We start from the raw sequence: 12,079 nt of genomic DNA, 5'->3' as shown, positions 1-12,079 counted from the left end.
GAGCAAAACTGACCAATCAGTTTACAAAAAACTAGTTTTGTTGACATCGACTGACGAAAACTCTTCCCTTTCCGCTACGTGCAGTTCTCGAAACATCACTAAGCCACTATAACCAACAACAGTCTTTCTCAGAACTACTCTCACCCGAACGATCACAGTACACCATCAAAACCAGTCAAACAGGAACAGTTTACAGTAGCCAACATTTGCCTTTCTGAGAACAAACTCTCTGTTGCTGGCTTCGAGAAAAATGCTGAACACCACTGATGAACATACAAACTCCTCATTTGAAGTCAGTTATCCGGCGTCACTTGTGGATTTGTCTGCAGCATTCGCATCCTTGAACACTTTTTCCTCCATCACCGCGACACTTGGCAATGTTCTCATCCTAATTGCTCTTAACAAGGTGACTTCGATTTGTCCTTCGACGAAACTTTTGTTTCGATGTCTGGCGGTCACCGATCTTTGTGTTGGACTGATAACACAACCGCTGTTAACAGTAACGCTTCTTGCCAGCTTCAACTACGATGAATATGTTGAAGACATACAGGTGATCTCATCTATGGTTCTTTGTGGTATCTCCCTCTTGACATCAACTGCGATAAGTGTGGACAGACTTCTTGCGTTGTCGTTGGGTCTGAGGTATAGATACGTTGTTACATTAAGGCGGGTGCGAGCGCTTATTATCTCCTTTTGGTTTCTAGTTGGTGCTTCGTTTGGGTGTCTCTTCATTTCAGGAATTCACTATTTTGTATTTGGTGTTGTGATGCTTATTTCTCTTCTTATCTCGGCCATCTCTTACGCTAAGATCTATTTCCGTCTCCGTCACCAACTGCTTCGTGTACAAGGCCATGTTCAGCAACGACAACAACTTCCTCCCAATGGCTTAGTACCGACTGCATTGAATGTAGCGCGATACAAGAAAACAGTTTCTGCCATAACATGGGTACAGCTTGGATTATTTGCTTGCTACTCTCCTCTTTGTATTACTTTAGTTTCAGACCATTTTGAAGAAGAGTTTTTGGACGATAATATAATTTACTTTTTCCTTTGTTTACTATTCTTAAACTCATCTCTGAACCCCATTCTTTACTGCTGGAAAATTAGAGAGGTGAAACAGGCTGTAAAGGACACAATTAGACAGTTAAACTGTTGTTGTGAGCTTAATTGAACCTTTGTGTTGCACAACTTAGCACGATGTAAAACCTTGTGGAAAAAAAACTGAACTTATATACAAGTTCTATTCAGACTGCTGAATCGGCACAAGAGCTGATTTATCTACAGAGCTAAGATGATTATCTCATGCGTGCTCAGCGTGCGTGTATCGAGTTATGAATGGATGCTGAAATTTGGAGAGCCACATGCACGAGAGGAGCGTAAGAGTTGCTCGAGGCGAAGCCGAAAGCAACTCTAGCTTCTTCCCGTGATGGTTTGAAGATATTTGTCCATTGGTCTAACAATTAGCGCGCTGAATGATATCGAATTTCAATAGAATCTTTCACTAAGTAACTTGACGCGAAGGGAAGAGAATGAGGTAGCATTCATTTCTAAGTCGTGGCTTGCGTCGTTGATAAGAAGCTGTAGACATCGAAGCCTAAAGGCGTTATAGATGTAGACTTGTAGAAGCTGTTTCAAATAAATCTTCCATGAAAAAAAAACAAAAAAAGACTGTATGTCTAGCTAAGATAGACTATAGAAATAACACGAAGCATTTGTCAGTTTTATTATCCAAAGATTCGCCGGGTGCGGAAGTTTCATTGTAGACGCAGTTTCAAATAAAGCTTTCATGGAAAAAAACAAAAACAAAAAAGGACTGTATGTTTAGCTGAAAGCGTGAAAAGAATGACAAAGAGGGTTTTTCCCATTTTTTTTGTTAAATTACTTTTGAATAACTGCTTTCACTTAATTTTGTTAGCATTGGTTATCAAGGAAAAATAATTCCTATTGACTAAAGAAATGAAACGAAGCGTGTCAAACAGTTTCATTTTCCAAATGTTCACCAGGTTCAGAAGTTTCATTATCTGACTTGACTAGGAAAAGTAATTTCTATTGACAGTAGTTGTCATTCATCTTGGCCCAGTTGTATGAAAGGCAGATAACGCTATCCAACGGTTAAATCGCTATCCAGCGGATAAGTGATAGCAAAGTGTATTGCGTTATCGACCGGATAGAGTTTTATGCAGTGGATATCGTTATCCAACCTTCGAACAATCATGGCCTGGTCTACAAAGAGTGGCTTATCGTAGGGCGACAACATCCTCGTTGTTGAAGAAATATCTGCTGTCATTATATAATGGCGATGAACCTTAGGCTTAACGTTAAAATAAGCTATTACTTGCTCAAACATTTATAACTTGCCTTGTTCATTTCATGATGTTACTAGGATTATAGGAGAGAATTAGAGAGATTTTTATGCTCTTAATCGCATCTTTTTCTCAGCCAATAAGACAGCTTTACTTAAACACAGCAACCAAACAAATTTCAAGGCTTGTTTGAAGAAATCAATCAAATTATAGGAAAATGAGAGACAAATTTTGCAACTTTTTACAAACCAACCCATTATATTGGATCAATCAAATGCCTGTAGAGCCAAAAAAATTCTTCTATTGAGCGACTGAAGTTTGTGATTCAAAATAGATGTGATAAAGTGATAATTGAACTTCGTTTATTGCAATTTTGGTCTGAAATCATTCTTGTGATTTGAATCAAGCTATGATTTCAGACAAAATTGCATTTCACTAAGTTCAATAACCATTACTTCTACATTTAGAGGTGGTAGCGGCGTACTAACATATGTACAAACACATGAAGTCCATAATTATTATAACTGTATCTTAATGCTTGTTTAAGTCACGGTGTTTAGCCTTTCGTTTTTCATCGAGGTATTAAACGCTGATCACCGCTACATTTTGAAGTTGAGGGTTAACGTTATAAAATGTGACGACAGCCATTCTTCTATACTTCGAAAGTAAGTAATATAAAAAAGAAACGCATGCAGCGACGAGTCTCTAAACCCAATTATTATGACCAGTGACGATAAATAACTTGGTCTGACTCAAGTGTTCATTTCGTTTACAATGGTGTCAAGGAGAGAAGAAATAAGAGGAAATGACTAGCACCAACAAGCAAACTTTTACTAATTGAACGCCCAGAAAAGATTTGAAATAATTGCATGTTATATTTAGATCTTCCTTAGTGTTCACCATGGGACCAAGAAAGGAAAAACCTTATTGTAATCCGATACTGGTACGCCTTATATCATAGACATCATGACCTTTTTCACCAAATGCCATGCCACCCTACTCGCCATGTGAATTAGTAAACGCAATGCAGAAAAATGACGCGCTAACATCGGAGCACCAATTGGTGCATGTCATGAAAGAACCCCCTGTGTGGGCAGAAACCAGGAAGTCCCTGTAGAGCAGATCATCATTTTCATTGGTAGTGTAACACATGTCGAGAACGATTTCTTTATAATTAATGATTAATGTTATAAATTGTCACACAATGTAACGAAATACTAGACTGATTGTAACGCGAATAGGAAGATTTCGTGACATGATATTTCACAACGTTGTAAACAAAGTTCAACACTGATTTGCATGCGTACAGTGAACTAAATATAGGAAAGAAACGTGTAATTGTGAAATTGCAACTAAAATAGGGTATATTACAGTACTTTGGGATTGGGAATTTACTGAACTCGTGATTGTGGGAAAATTACTTTATTTCGCAACTAGAACTGTAAAACGAAGTAGCACTGAATTGTAAGGGCAGATTGGTTTTAGATCGTTAGAGTGTTAAACGCGTTTAGAAAACAAAGAAGTATACAGTCCTCTTGATTCCGCGACAACACATGGTCCATCCTCCATTGTGTAACGTCATGTCACAATAGGCCTGAAATGCATTGGAATGGTTTCCCTTATCCGGGTCCAACTAGTACATGCCATTATCCCGGGAAAAACCTCGTTCCTTAATGTCCAGGCAATGAAGTCCAACAAATGGACCAGAATATTAAAAGGAACAATACTAGAGTTTACGTGGGTAAAAGAAGTTGGTTTATCAGTATAACTTATGACTACAGCTGAGTTCGGAAAATTCGAATCTTCGAGGGTAATTGAATTCGAACAATGGTGGACATATACTGCAGTGATAATCGTTTTCTTGGTAACTAAAAGTTACAAGTTGCATTGCTCATGCATGGATCGCTGAAGCAAGGAGTCTGTTTCAACAAATAGAAAAAGAATTGTTATCTTGTTTGTTAAACAACAAATAGATTCCATGTTGTCCTACGTCTGTTTTAAAAAGAGATCACAGATGACGTCAAAAGTGTTAAGCATTAAAAAGTGGCACACAAGGCGCGACGGAGTGTGAACTGGTGACTGGTTTCTTGTCATATATAAATATATAAAGAATCCAAATAATGTTATTGGTGCAGACGTCTGTGCCTCTTTCTTCTAATAGATCATAAGTAAGAACCGCTTTATATGCATTTATAGCTCAGTTGTATATCATAATTTGTTTTTAACAAAACTGAGATATTCAAGATTGACATGCTAAGTTTTCTCTCTAACAAAGGGACCACCATTACTATAACGAGGTCTATGTCACTGAGGCAAGAGAATTACAGTTTATATTCTCTTGACTGAAGTTATCGTACAAAATCACAGCTGCCAAATGATACTTTCAATCACGCACTTTCCTATCAGCAGCAGCCCCAATTGATTTACTCAAGGAGGAGGGGACATATAGCTTAAACTGAAACAAGATTGCACTTACAGTTTCACTGAAATGATGGAATATGGGATTGCTGATAAGTTCATTGGGTTCCCTGCGCGGACGGGAGCAGTTCACACAACAGTTTCCCCCATTATCAGGAAATGCAGCCAGGTTGTACGAAAAACACGAAGTGATTTCCAAACAGGCAAATTCATGCACACTCTCTACCATCTTGGACAAGTTCTGAAACAATTCTTGTAATATTTAAGTAAGAAAACGCTTCAGGTTTGAAGTTGATGTAAGACACAACCGCAGAGGAATCCTGGCGATGGAAACCTTATAACGAGAGAAATCATAGATAAGTTAGTTTTGCACGGAAGAGTGGCTGAGGGCGGCCCCGTTATTATAAAAACAGGAAACTTGTCGACATGATAACACCGCAGTTTACATGTTGAACAAATAAGGTTAATTTGTATCATAACATTGTCAGCCTCCAGTTCCATGCCGACCAAAGAATCAGTTTACTCGACTCGATCTCGCTCTTTAACTCTCGTTTCACCGGCGAAAGAAAGAATTGACTCTGGTTCGAAGTGAAAAGAGATACGTAGCCGAAAAATGATGGCGTGACCTGTGAGATTTGGCCATAAATTTGCGAGACAATAACCATTACCTCTTTTTTTTCCTGTTCCCGAGTGAAACAATGATCTGTACTGTCGATTTTGGAGGGGTATTTTATCAGCCTTTCAAAAGAAGTAAATATAGGATATCCTTCCCTTTATTAAATGGTAAAAGTCAGCGTTAGGTATCGCTGCACGAGACAACTTATATTGATGCCTAGACAGAAAAGATCCACGCAAAATTCGGTTAATGTCCTGCATAACATAGTCATGATTTAATACTAAGTTCCTTTTTCTTTTGGGGAGGAAGAACTAAGATATAGTTAATAAGTAAGGCAATTTACCTTTAGTTTTGGCAAAGAGAAATACTAATCACTACAGCTAGACCGATTTGTTGAGGTCGTGGATTCAGCGACATTGCAATCCGGAGCATCATGACTAAAGTGCAGATAACAACACCTACAGCGTCTTCAATTTTTAAATCTGTCGTGTGAAGTGTAGGATACTTTTTCAAAGAAGCAACACCTGTGGGTCCATCTAAATAATTCATTAAATGACTTGGCCTGTGTTCGCGAAATAATATTTTAAATAGACTTGCGTTCACGAAAGGTGGAATTCTATCGAGGAATCAGTTGGAGGTAACCCATTCTGAACCATATTATTAACTAGAATTAAAAAACTGTTATCAAATTTCGATGAAAAGTGCTGGCTTCCTGCCATGGATACAAGCGTACATCACGTCTAAAAAAAAGTGAAAGATAAAAAATGAAAGAAAACGTGTGATTGCGCTTGAACGTCTTAGTGGTTAAAAGATTTTATTTACAACACATCTATTGTTTCCATTGTTTTAGGACGAGTTCGAAATGCATCTCTGATTATATTTATGAAGCCACATAACAGTCACAGTCCTTACTACGTAAACAATAACAGCTTTTCTCACCCTAGGAAACCAATTACATATTGACTTAAATATCTGCACCTGACAACGACACTGAACGCGGCAGCCAATCAGAGAATGATTTAAGACAAGAACTGAAAAACCTTTCGTTACGCGGGTTGGCAATTTCGTCCTACAAATGTAGCTGCGTGATTATCAGTTGAATTGAACGAATCATTCATATTACAAATGGATGTTTACGAACTCGTTTTCGATTTACTGCAGGCACGGAAAGTTCAAACCAAGACTGTTCATAAGGGACTGCGATGTTGCTTTAGAAAAAAAACTGAAAACAAACTGATTACAACATTGTTAAGACATGATTAGCCATTTTTTTATAACCTGTCATCTCAGTTTTTCCCTTTAGACAGAGGCTTGATGCCAACAGAAAACGTCAACTGTTTACCTCGGTTTCACTGTTTATTGCTTTGCTAAGCCGGTGAAAGTACGTGTACGTAGCATTAAAAATACATAATCCTTCTACTTTCTTTCTGAACAAATCTTGTCGTTCGTAATCATTCCACATGCTTACCTATTTTTCCAATGGATTATATATTGAAAACAAGCTACAAAATGTTGCGTTTATAAAATTACAACATTACCGAAATTTCTCTTTACATTACTACTTGTGAAACATTCTCTAAAGAGAGTCTGGTGTCATATTAAGATGAAGCCCTCTGTCTTTTCTTGTGACCTTGGTTGGTTAATGACAGAGGAATGTTACACTTCCTTTATTTTATAGTGACACAGATTCTACTAAATCAGCATGTAAATTGCTTCAACTACTACTACTACATCTTCCTTTACTGTATTGTGACACAGATTCTACTAACTCAATATGTAAATTGCTTCAACCATTAATACTACTTCTTCCTTTACTGTATTGCCTCACAGACTCCATCACATCTATGCAATCTGCGCATAGGTGTAGGATGGGCAAATCTTGGTGTGTGTTAGTAATATATACATCCTGAGTTACATTAAGCGAAAAGATACAATTACCATGCAGTTTCAAGTTTCAAATTAAAGCTGTCTTTTATTGTAAGCCAACTCTGGTGCGCCTTTTATCATGGACATCACGACCTTTTATTCGCAAATTTATGCACCCTAAACGTGGGATCACCTGGAGTTTGGCTGACATTACGAGCTCAACCAACGTAGAGAAGCCATTTCTGAACATCCTTCAATTCATATAGTGGATAAGTGGATAAGTATTATGCTACATGCTTTACTCTCTGAACATTTCGCAGACCAACCCTGTCAGCCGGGGTGACAATTTGCCATGTAAACGTGTCAAGGTGGGGTAACCTGCCTAGTCGGGGTGTGTTCATGACAAAAAGTTCAAAAGCGAAACATGTATGTTTTAAAACTTTCTACATTTCCTAGCCGTCTCATGGCAGAAATCACCAGAAACCGCAACGGACGCACAATGAGTGTAAAGTGTTCACACTACGGAATATTTAGCGTTGTAAATCGACCATATTTGGTTTCCCAAACTATTTCGTATAATGCATTAAGTCAACGGTTCCTCGCGAAACCAAACACCGCGTAACACAACGCGTGACGCTTTCATGAATAAATACATATGTGTCCGAGAATTAATCTTTCGTCTTTTTCGAGATGTGAGCTTGGGACGCCTCTGCTTAAACTCCATAACTGCAAGCGCAACAACAACCTCAAGAAACCTCACTCCAGCACCCCGGGGTTGTAAGATTGCATGTAAAAGCGTTTTATTGTTCGACCATCTCCCACCTCCATATAAACAGGCCCTTACTAGGCGGCTGTGCCCGGAAAAGTGGCTGTAAGGTGAAACCGAAACACGGAAAGGTGGTAAACAGACGACATGCTAACGTCTGTTTATAGTGAAACTCATTGAAGCTCATTGGCGAAGGAATAGAGCACCTAGGCGAGATAATCCGTTATTACCGTTATTTCCGGCCAATTACCTGCGGGTAATCTGTTAATTATTCCACAAATAGTTGTTGGTGCGGGTTCTAGGAAGGTGCGAGTAATACGATAATTTTTAAAGCTTCCGGTATAGTTTTAAAACTATAAGCAGGAAAAAAACAGAGATGATAAGATCCACCAAAGATACTCTTCAAAAAACCTGTGAATTAATTCATTTATTTCAGCAGATTGCTCGTTATAATAAGAGACTTTAATGCTCTCGATGAAAGCCAATGCAAATCGAAAACATACAAAACTCGATAACAAAGCTTTTATCCTGTTTGTACTCTTACTTTCTTGCCTTTCAATTTCAAAAAACAATTCTCACTTACACGGGAAGTGAACATGAAAATAAAAGAATTTAATAGTGAAAAAGTTGGCTTCAAAGCAGTTCACACGGAAAATGATGCTGACATATTATGACACGTTCAATTCGTGGGCTGCTTAATTGATGGCGCGACAGAATTTTTGACGCATCAGTGTAATTTTCTTAGCTAGCACTGCCTTGAGTTAAAGAGTATTTTCCCCTTTCAAGCGACTTCTTCGACTCGTAGATTTGCACGTGAAAGGATATCATGTCAACAAAAAAAATTAGGAAAATTTGTATGAGTCGACGATTTTCTTTTGTTTTTGGGTGCGGGTTATCTGCCAGTGCGGGTACTCTGTTGAAATTTTCTTCTCGTTCTTACAAAAATTGACCGATGCGGGTAATCTGCCGCGCGGGTAAATGGACGGAAATTACGGAATATTCCTCTTAAAAAATTTTTGCTTTCAACTATTGCTTCATGTGGAGCATCAACTGATAAGTGTGGACAGGCTTCTTGCGCTGTTGTTGGGTCTGAGATACAGACAGGTTGTTACATCAATTGTACAAGTTTTATATTCAGGCCATTGAAACGCTACGAGAAAGAATCTCTCTATCAAGGTGGCGGTTGTTATTCCACTAGTCTACAAAGAATGGCTTACAGTTGGGCGACAACATCCTCCCAATTGATCATTTTGATGTTAAAGGAATATTTTCCGTCACTACAGAGTGGCAGTAAACCACAGCCTCAAACTTTAATTCAACCATTTCTTGCTGAAGCATTAATAACTTGCCTTGATCATTTCAAGATGTTACTAGGATTGTAGGAGAGAATTTGAGAGATTCTGAAGAAAATTAGAATAGGAACAAATTTAACAAAACTGATAAATATAATGGGTGTTTTTACTATATTTGAAAGTCAAATTGCAACATATTTACCCACGACATATTTACACAACAAAGGAACCAATTAAATTGCAGCTGGTAGAAACGGGATCTTTTAAAATGAATGCTCTATGGCCATTTATTTTGGACATAAGATATATGACTGCCCGTATCACAAAGTGAAAGAGAATTTTTATCATCATCAGAGCAGGCCAAAACCAAACTATTCAAGGCTTTAGGGGCATTCAAGATAATTTGTATGGTCGTAAGTAATTGTGCTTAGCCCATAACGTCACCCACCTGCGCCTTACAAATCGACCTACTCACGATATATTTACATAACAAAGGAATCGGTTAACACGATTAAATATTTTGAAGTCTCACAGCTAATAACACCAAAGCAAAACTGACCAATCAAACATCGACTGACGAAAACTCTTTACTTTCCGTTACGTGCAGTTCTCGAAACATCACTTAGCCACTATAACCAACAACAGTTCTTCTCAGAATTACTCTCACCCGAACGATCACAGTACACCATCAAAATCAGTCAAACAGGAACAGTTTACAGTAGCCAACATTTGCCTTTCTAAGAACAAACTCTATATTGCGGACTTTGAGAAAAATGCTGAACACCACTGATGAACATACAAACTCCTCATTTGAAGTCAGGTATCCGGCGTCACTTGTGGGGATGTCTGCAGCATTTGCAGCCTTGAACACTTTTCTCTCCATCACCGCAATACTGGGCAATATTCTCATCCTAATTGCTCTTAACAAAGTGACTTCGATTTGTCCTCCAACGAAACTTTTGTTTCGATGTCTGGCGGTCACCGATCTTTGTGTTGGACTGGTAACACAACCGCTGTTTACAGTGAAGCTTCTTGCCAGCTTAAACGATAATGAATATCCTTATGTTGGTTCAATAGAGGTGATCTCATCTCAAGTTCTTTGTGGTGTCTCCCTCTTAACCTCAACTGCAATAAGTGTGGACAGACTTCTTGCGTTGTCGTTGGGTCTGAGGTATAGATACGTTGTTACATTAAGGCGGTTGCGATCGCTTATTATCTCCTTTTGGTTCCTAATTGGTGCTTCGGTTGGGTGTGTCTTCATTTCAGGAATTTACTATTTTGTAAATGCTGTTGTGATGCTTATTTTACTTCTTATCTCGGCCATCTCTTACGCTAATGTCCATTTCCGTCTCCGTCGCCAACTGCTTCATGTACAAGGCCATCTTCACCAACGACAACAACTTCCTCCCAATGGCGTTGTACCGACTGCATTGAATGTAGCGCGATACAAGAAAACGGTTTCCTTCATAGCATGGGTACAGCTTGGATTATTTGCTTGTTACTCTCCTCTTTGTATTACTATAGTTTCATCCCATTTTGTAGAGTTTTCAGACGATAATATAGGTTACTTTTTCGTTTGTTTACTATTCTTAAACTCATCTCTAAACCCTATTCTTTACTGCTGGAAAATCAGGGAGGTGAAACAGGCGGTAAAGGACATAATTAGACAGTTAAACTGTTGCTGTGAGCTAAATTGAACCTTCGTGTAGTAAAAAACAATATAAAACTCTGTGGAAAGAAAAAAACGGCTGGACCTAAATACAAGTTTTATTCTGACTACAGAATTGCCACGTAATCAAGAGAGGATCTCTGTATCAAGGTGACAATTGTTATTCCCCTGGTCTACAAAGAGTGGCTCTATACGTTGGGTGACAACATCTTCCTAAATGATTATTTTGATGTTGTGTGAAGGAATATTTGCTGCCACCATAGGGTGCGACTGAACCACAGGCTCTCCTACAATCGGCGGGACCAAAACAGCTAAAACGGAACCTACACCAAACTGTTTTCTAGATCAAACAGGTATAAAGATACTGAACACCGCTGTACTCTTTTGTTCACCGGCTACTAAACAAAGCTGCAAAGCCAACGAGTTTGGGAAAGGAGAACAAGTTGTGGTCTACGACATGACACTCTAATGATATTTCGTCTTTCCTCTCAGAACAATTGAAAACTCACCTACATCCAACTGAAAACGTGTTAGAGTACATTGATACCAGGCAGTTCAAACCTTATTCACATATAAATATAGCTCGATAGCGCTGAAGCAATTGGGTAGTGAAGGAAGAACATTCCATGACCAATAAAATATATATACAAAAAAAGCCTACATGCACTCCCTCGGACCCTTTTAAAGGCATAGTAAATGAAAACTAGGCTGTTTATTATAGATATTTTTATTTGACATGTTTCTTTTTTCTCTTTCGCTTGTGATGATCTGGAGGATTTCTTCCGTTTGACAAAAATATTCAAACTTAAAGCATGTGACATAAAAATAATGTTTAGCGAACGTTTATGTAAACTCAATAAAACAATAAATGTAACAAATAATGACACTTCATCAGCGATTTTTTCCGTTTTTCTTTGCTGAAACTTTCCTGACTTCCCTTCTTCATCGTAAGATGTTTCTAGGAGAAAAAGAAACGGCGATCCATTATTGATGCCCATTAAATTCACCACCGATCTGTTCGTCTCATCAATTAGAAGCTGCACGCAGCTTGAACAAGAAATGATTGACACATGTCTAGGCAAATCGAGCTTGTATCACATGATAACATCTCTCATAAAGAAAAAGCCATGCTGAAAGTTTCAAATTAAT

General features: G+C 38.3%; 2 protein-coding genes across 2 annotated transcripts; both read left to right on the top strand.

The window, feature by feature from the left end:
- The first annotated feature begins 107 nt into the window (after positions 1-107).
- LOC113666562 (adenosine receptor A2b-like) lies at positions 108-1,304 on the top strand. Its single transcript, XM_089192018.1, has one exon. The coding sequence runs from the start codon at positions 251-253 to the stop codon at positions 1,169-1,171; it is 921 nt and encodes a 306-aa protein (XP_089048144.1). The 5' UTR covers positions 108-250; the 3' UTR covers positions 1,172-1,304.
- Positions 1,305-9,266: 7,962 nt separating this feature from the next.
- On the top strand, positions 9,267-11,821 carry LOC149035753 (adenosine receptor A1-like). Its single transcript, XM_089192016.1, has 2 exons — positions 9,267-10,736; positions 11,044-11,821. Exons 1-2 carry the CDS (start codon positions 10,035-10,037, stop codon positions 11,131-11,133), a joined length of 792 nt encoding a protein of 263 aa, XP_089048142.1. The 5' UTR covers positions 9,267-10,034; the 3' UTR covers positions 11,134-11,821.
- The last annotated feature ends 258 nt before the right edge of the window (positions 11,822-12,079 follow it).

Source organism: Pocillopora damicornis, chromosome 13, assembly GCF_964200805.1.
Source record: "Pocillopora damicornis chromosome 13, jaPocDami1.2, whole genome shotgun sequence".
NCBI lineage: Eukaryota > Metazoa > Cnidaria > Anthozoa > Scleractinia > Pocilloporidae > Pocillopora > Pocillopora damicornis.
The sequence above is the reverse complement of the archived record's forward strand: the minus strand, read 5'-3'. Positions and strand labels throughout refer to the sequence as shown.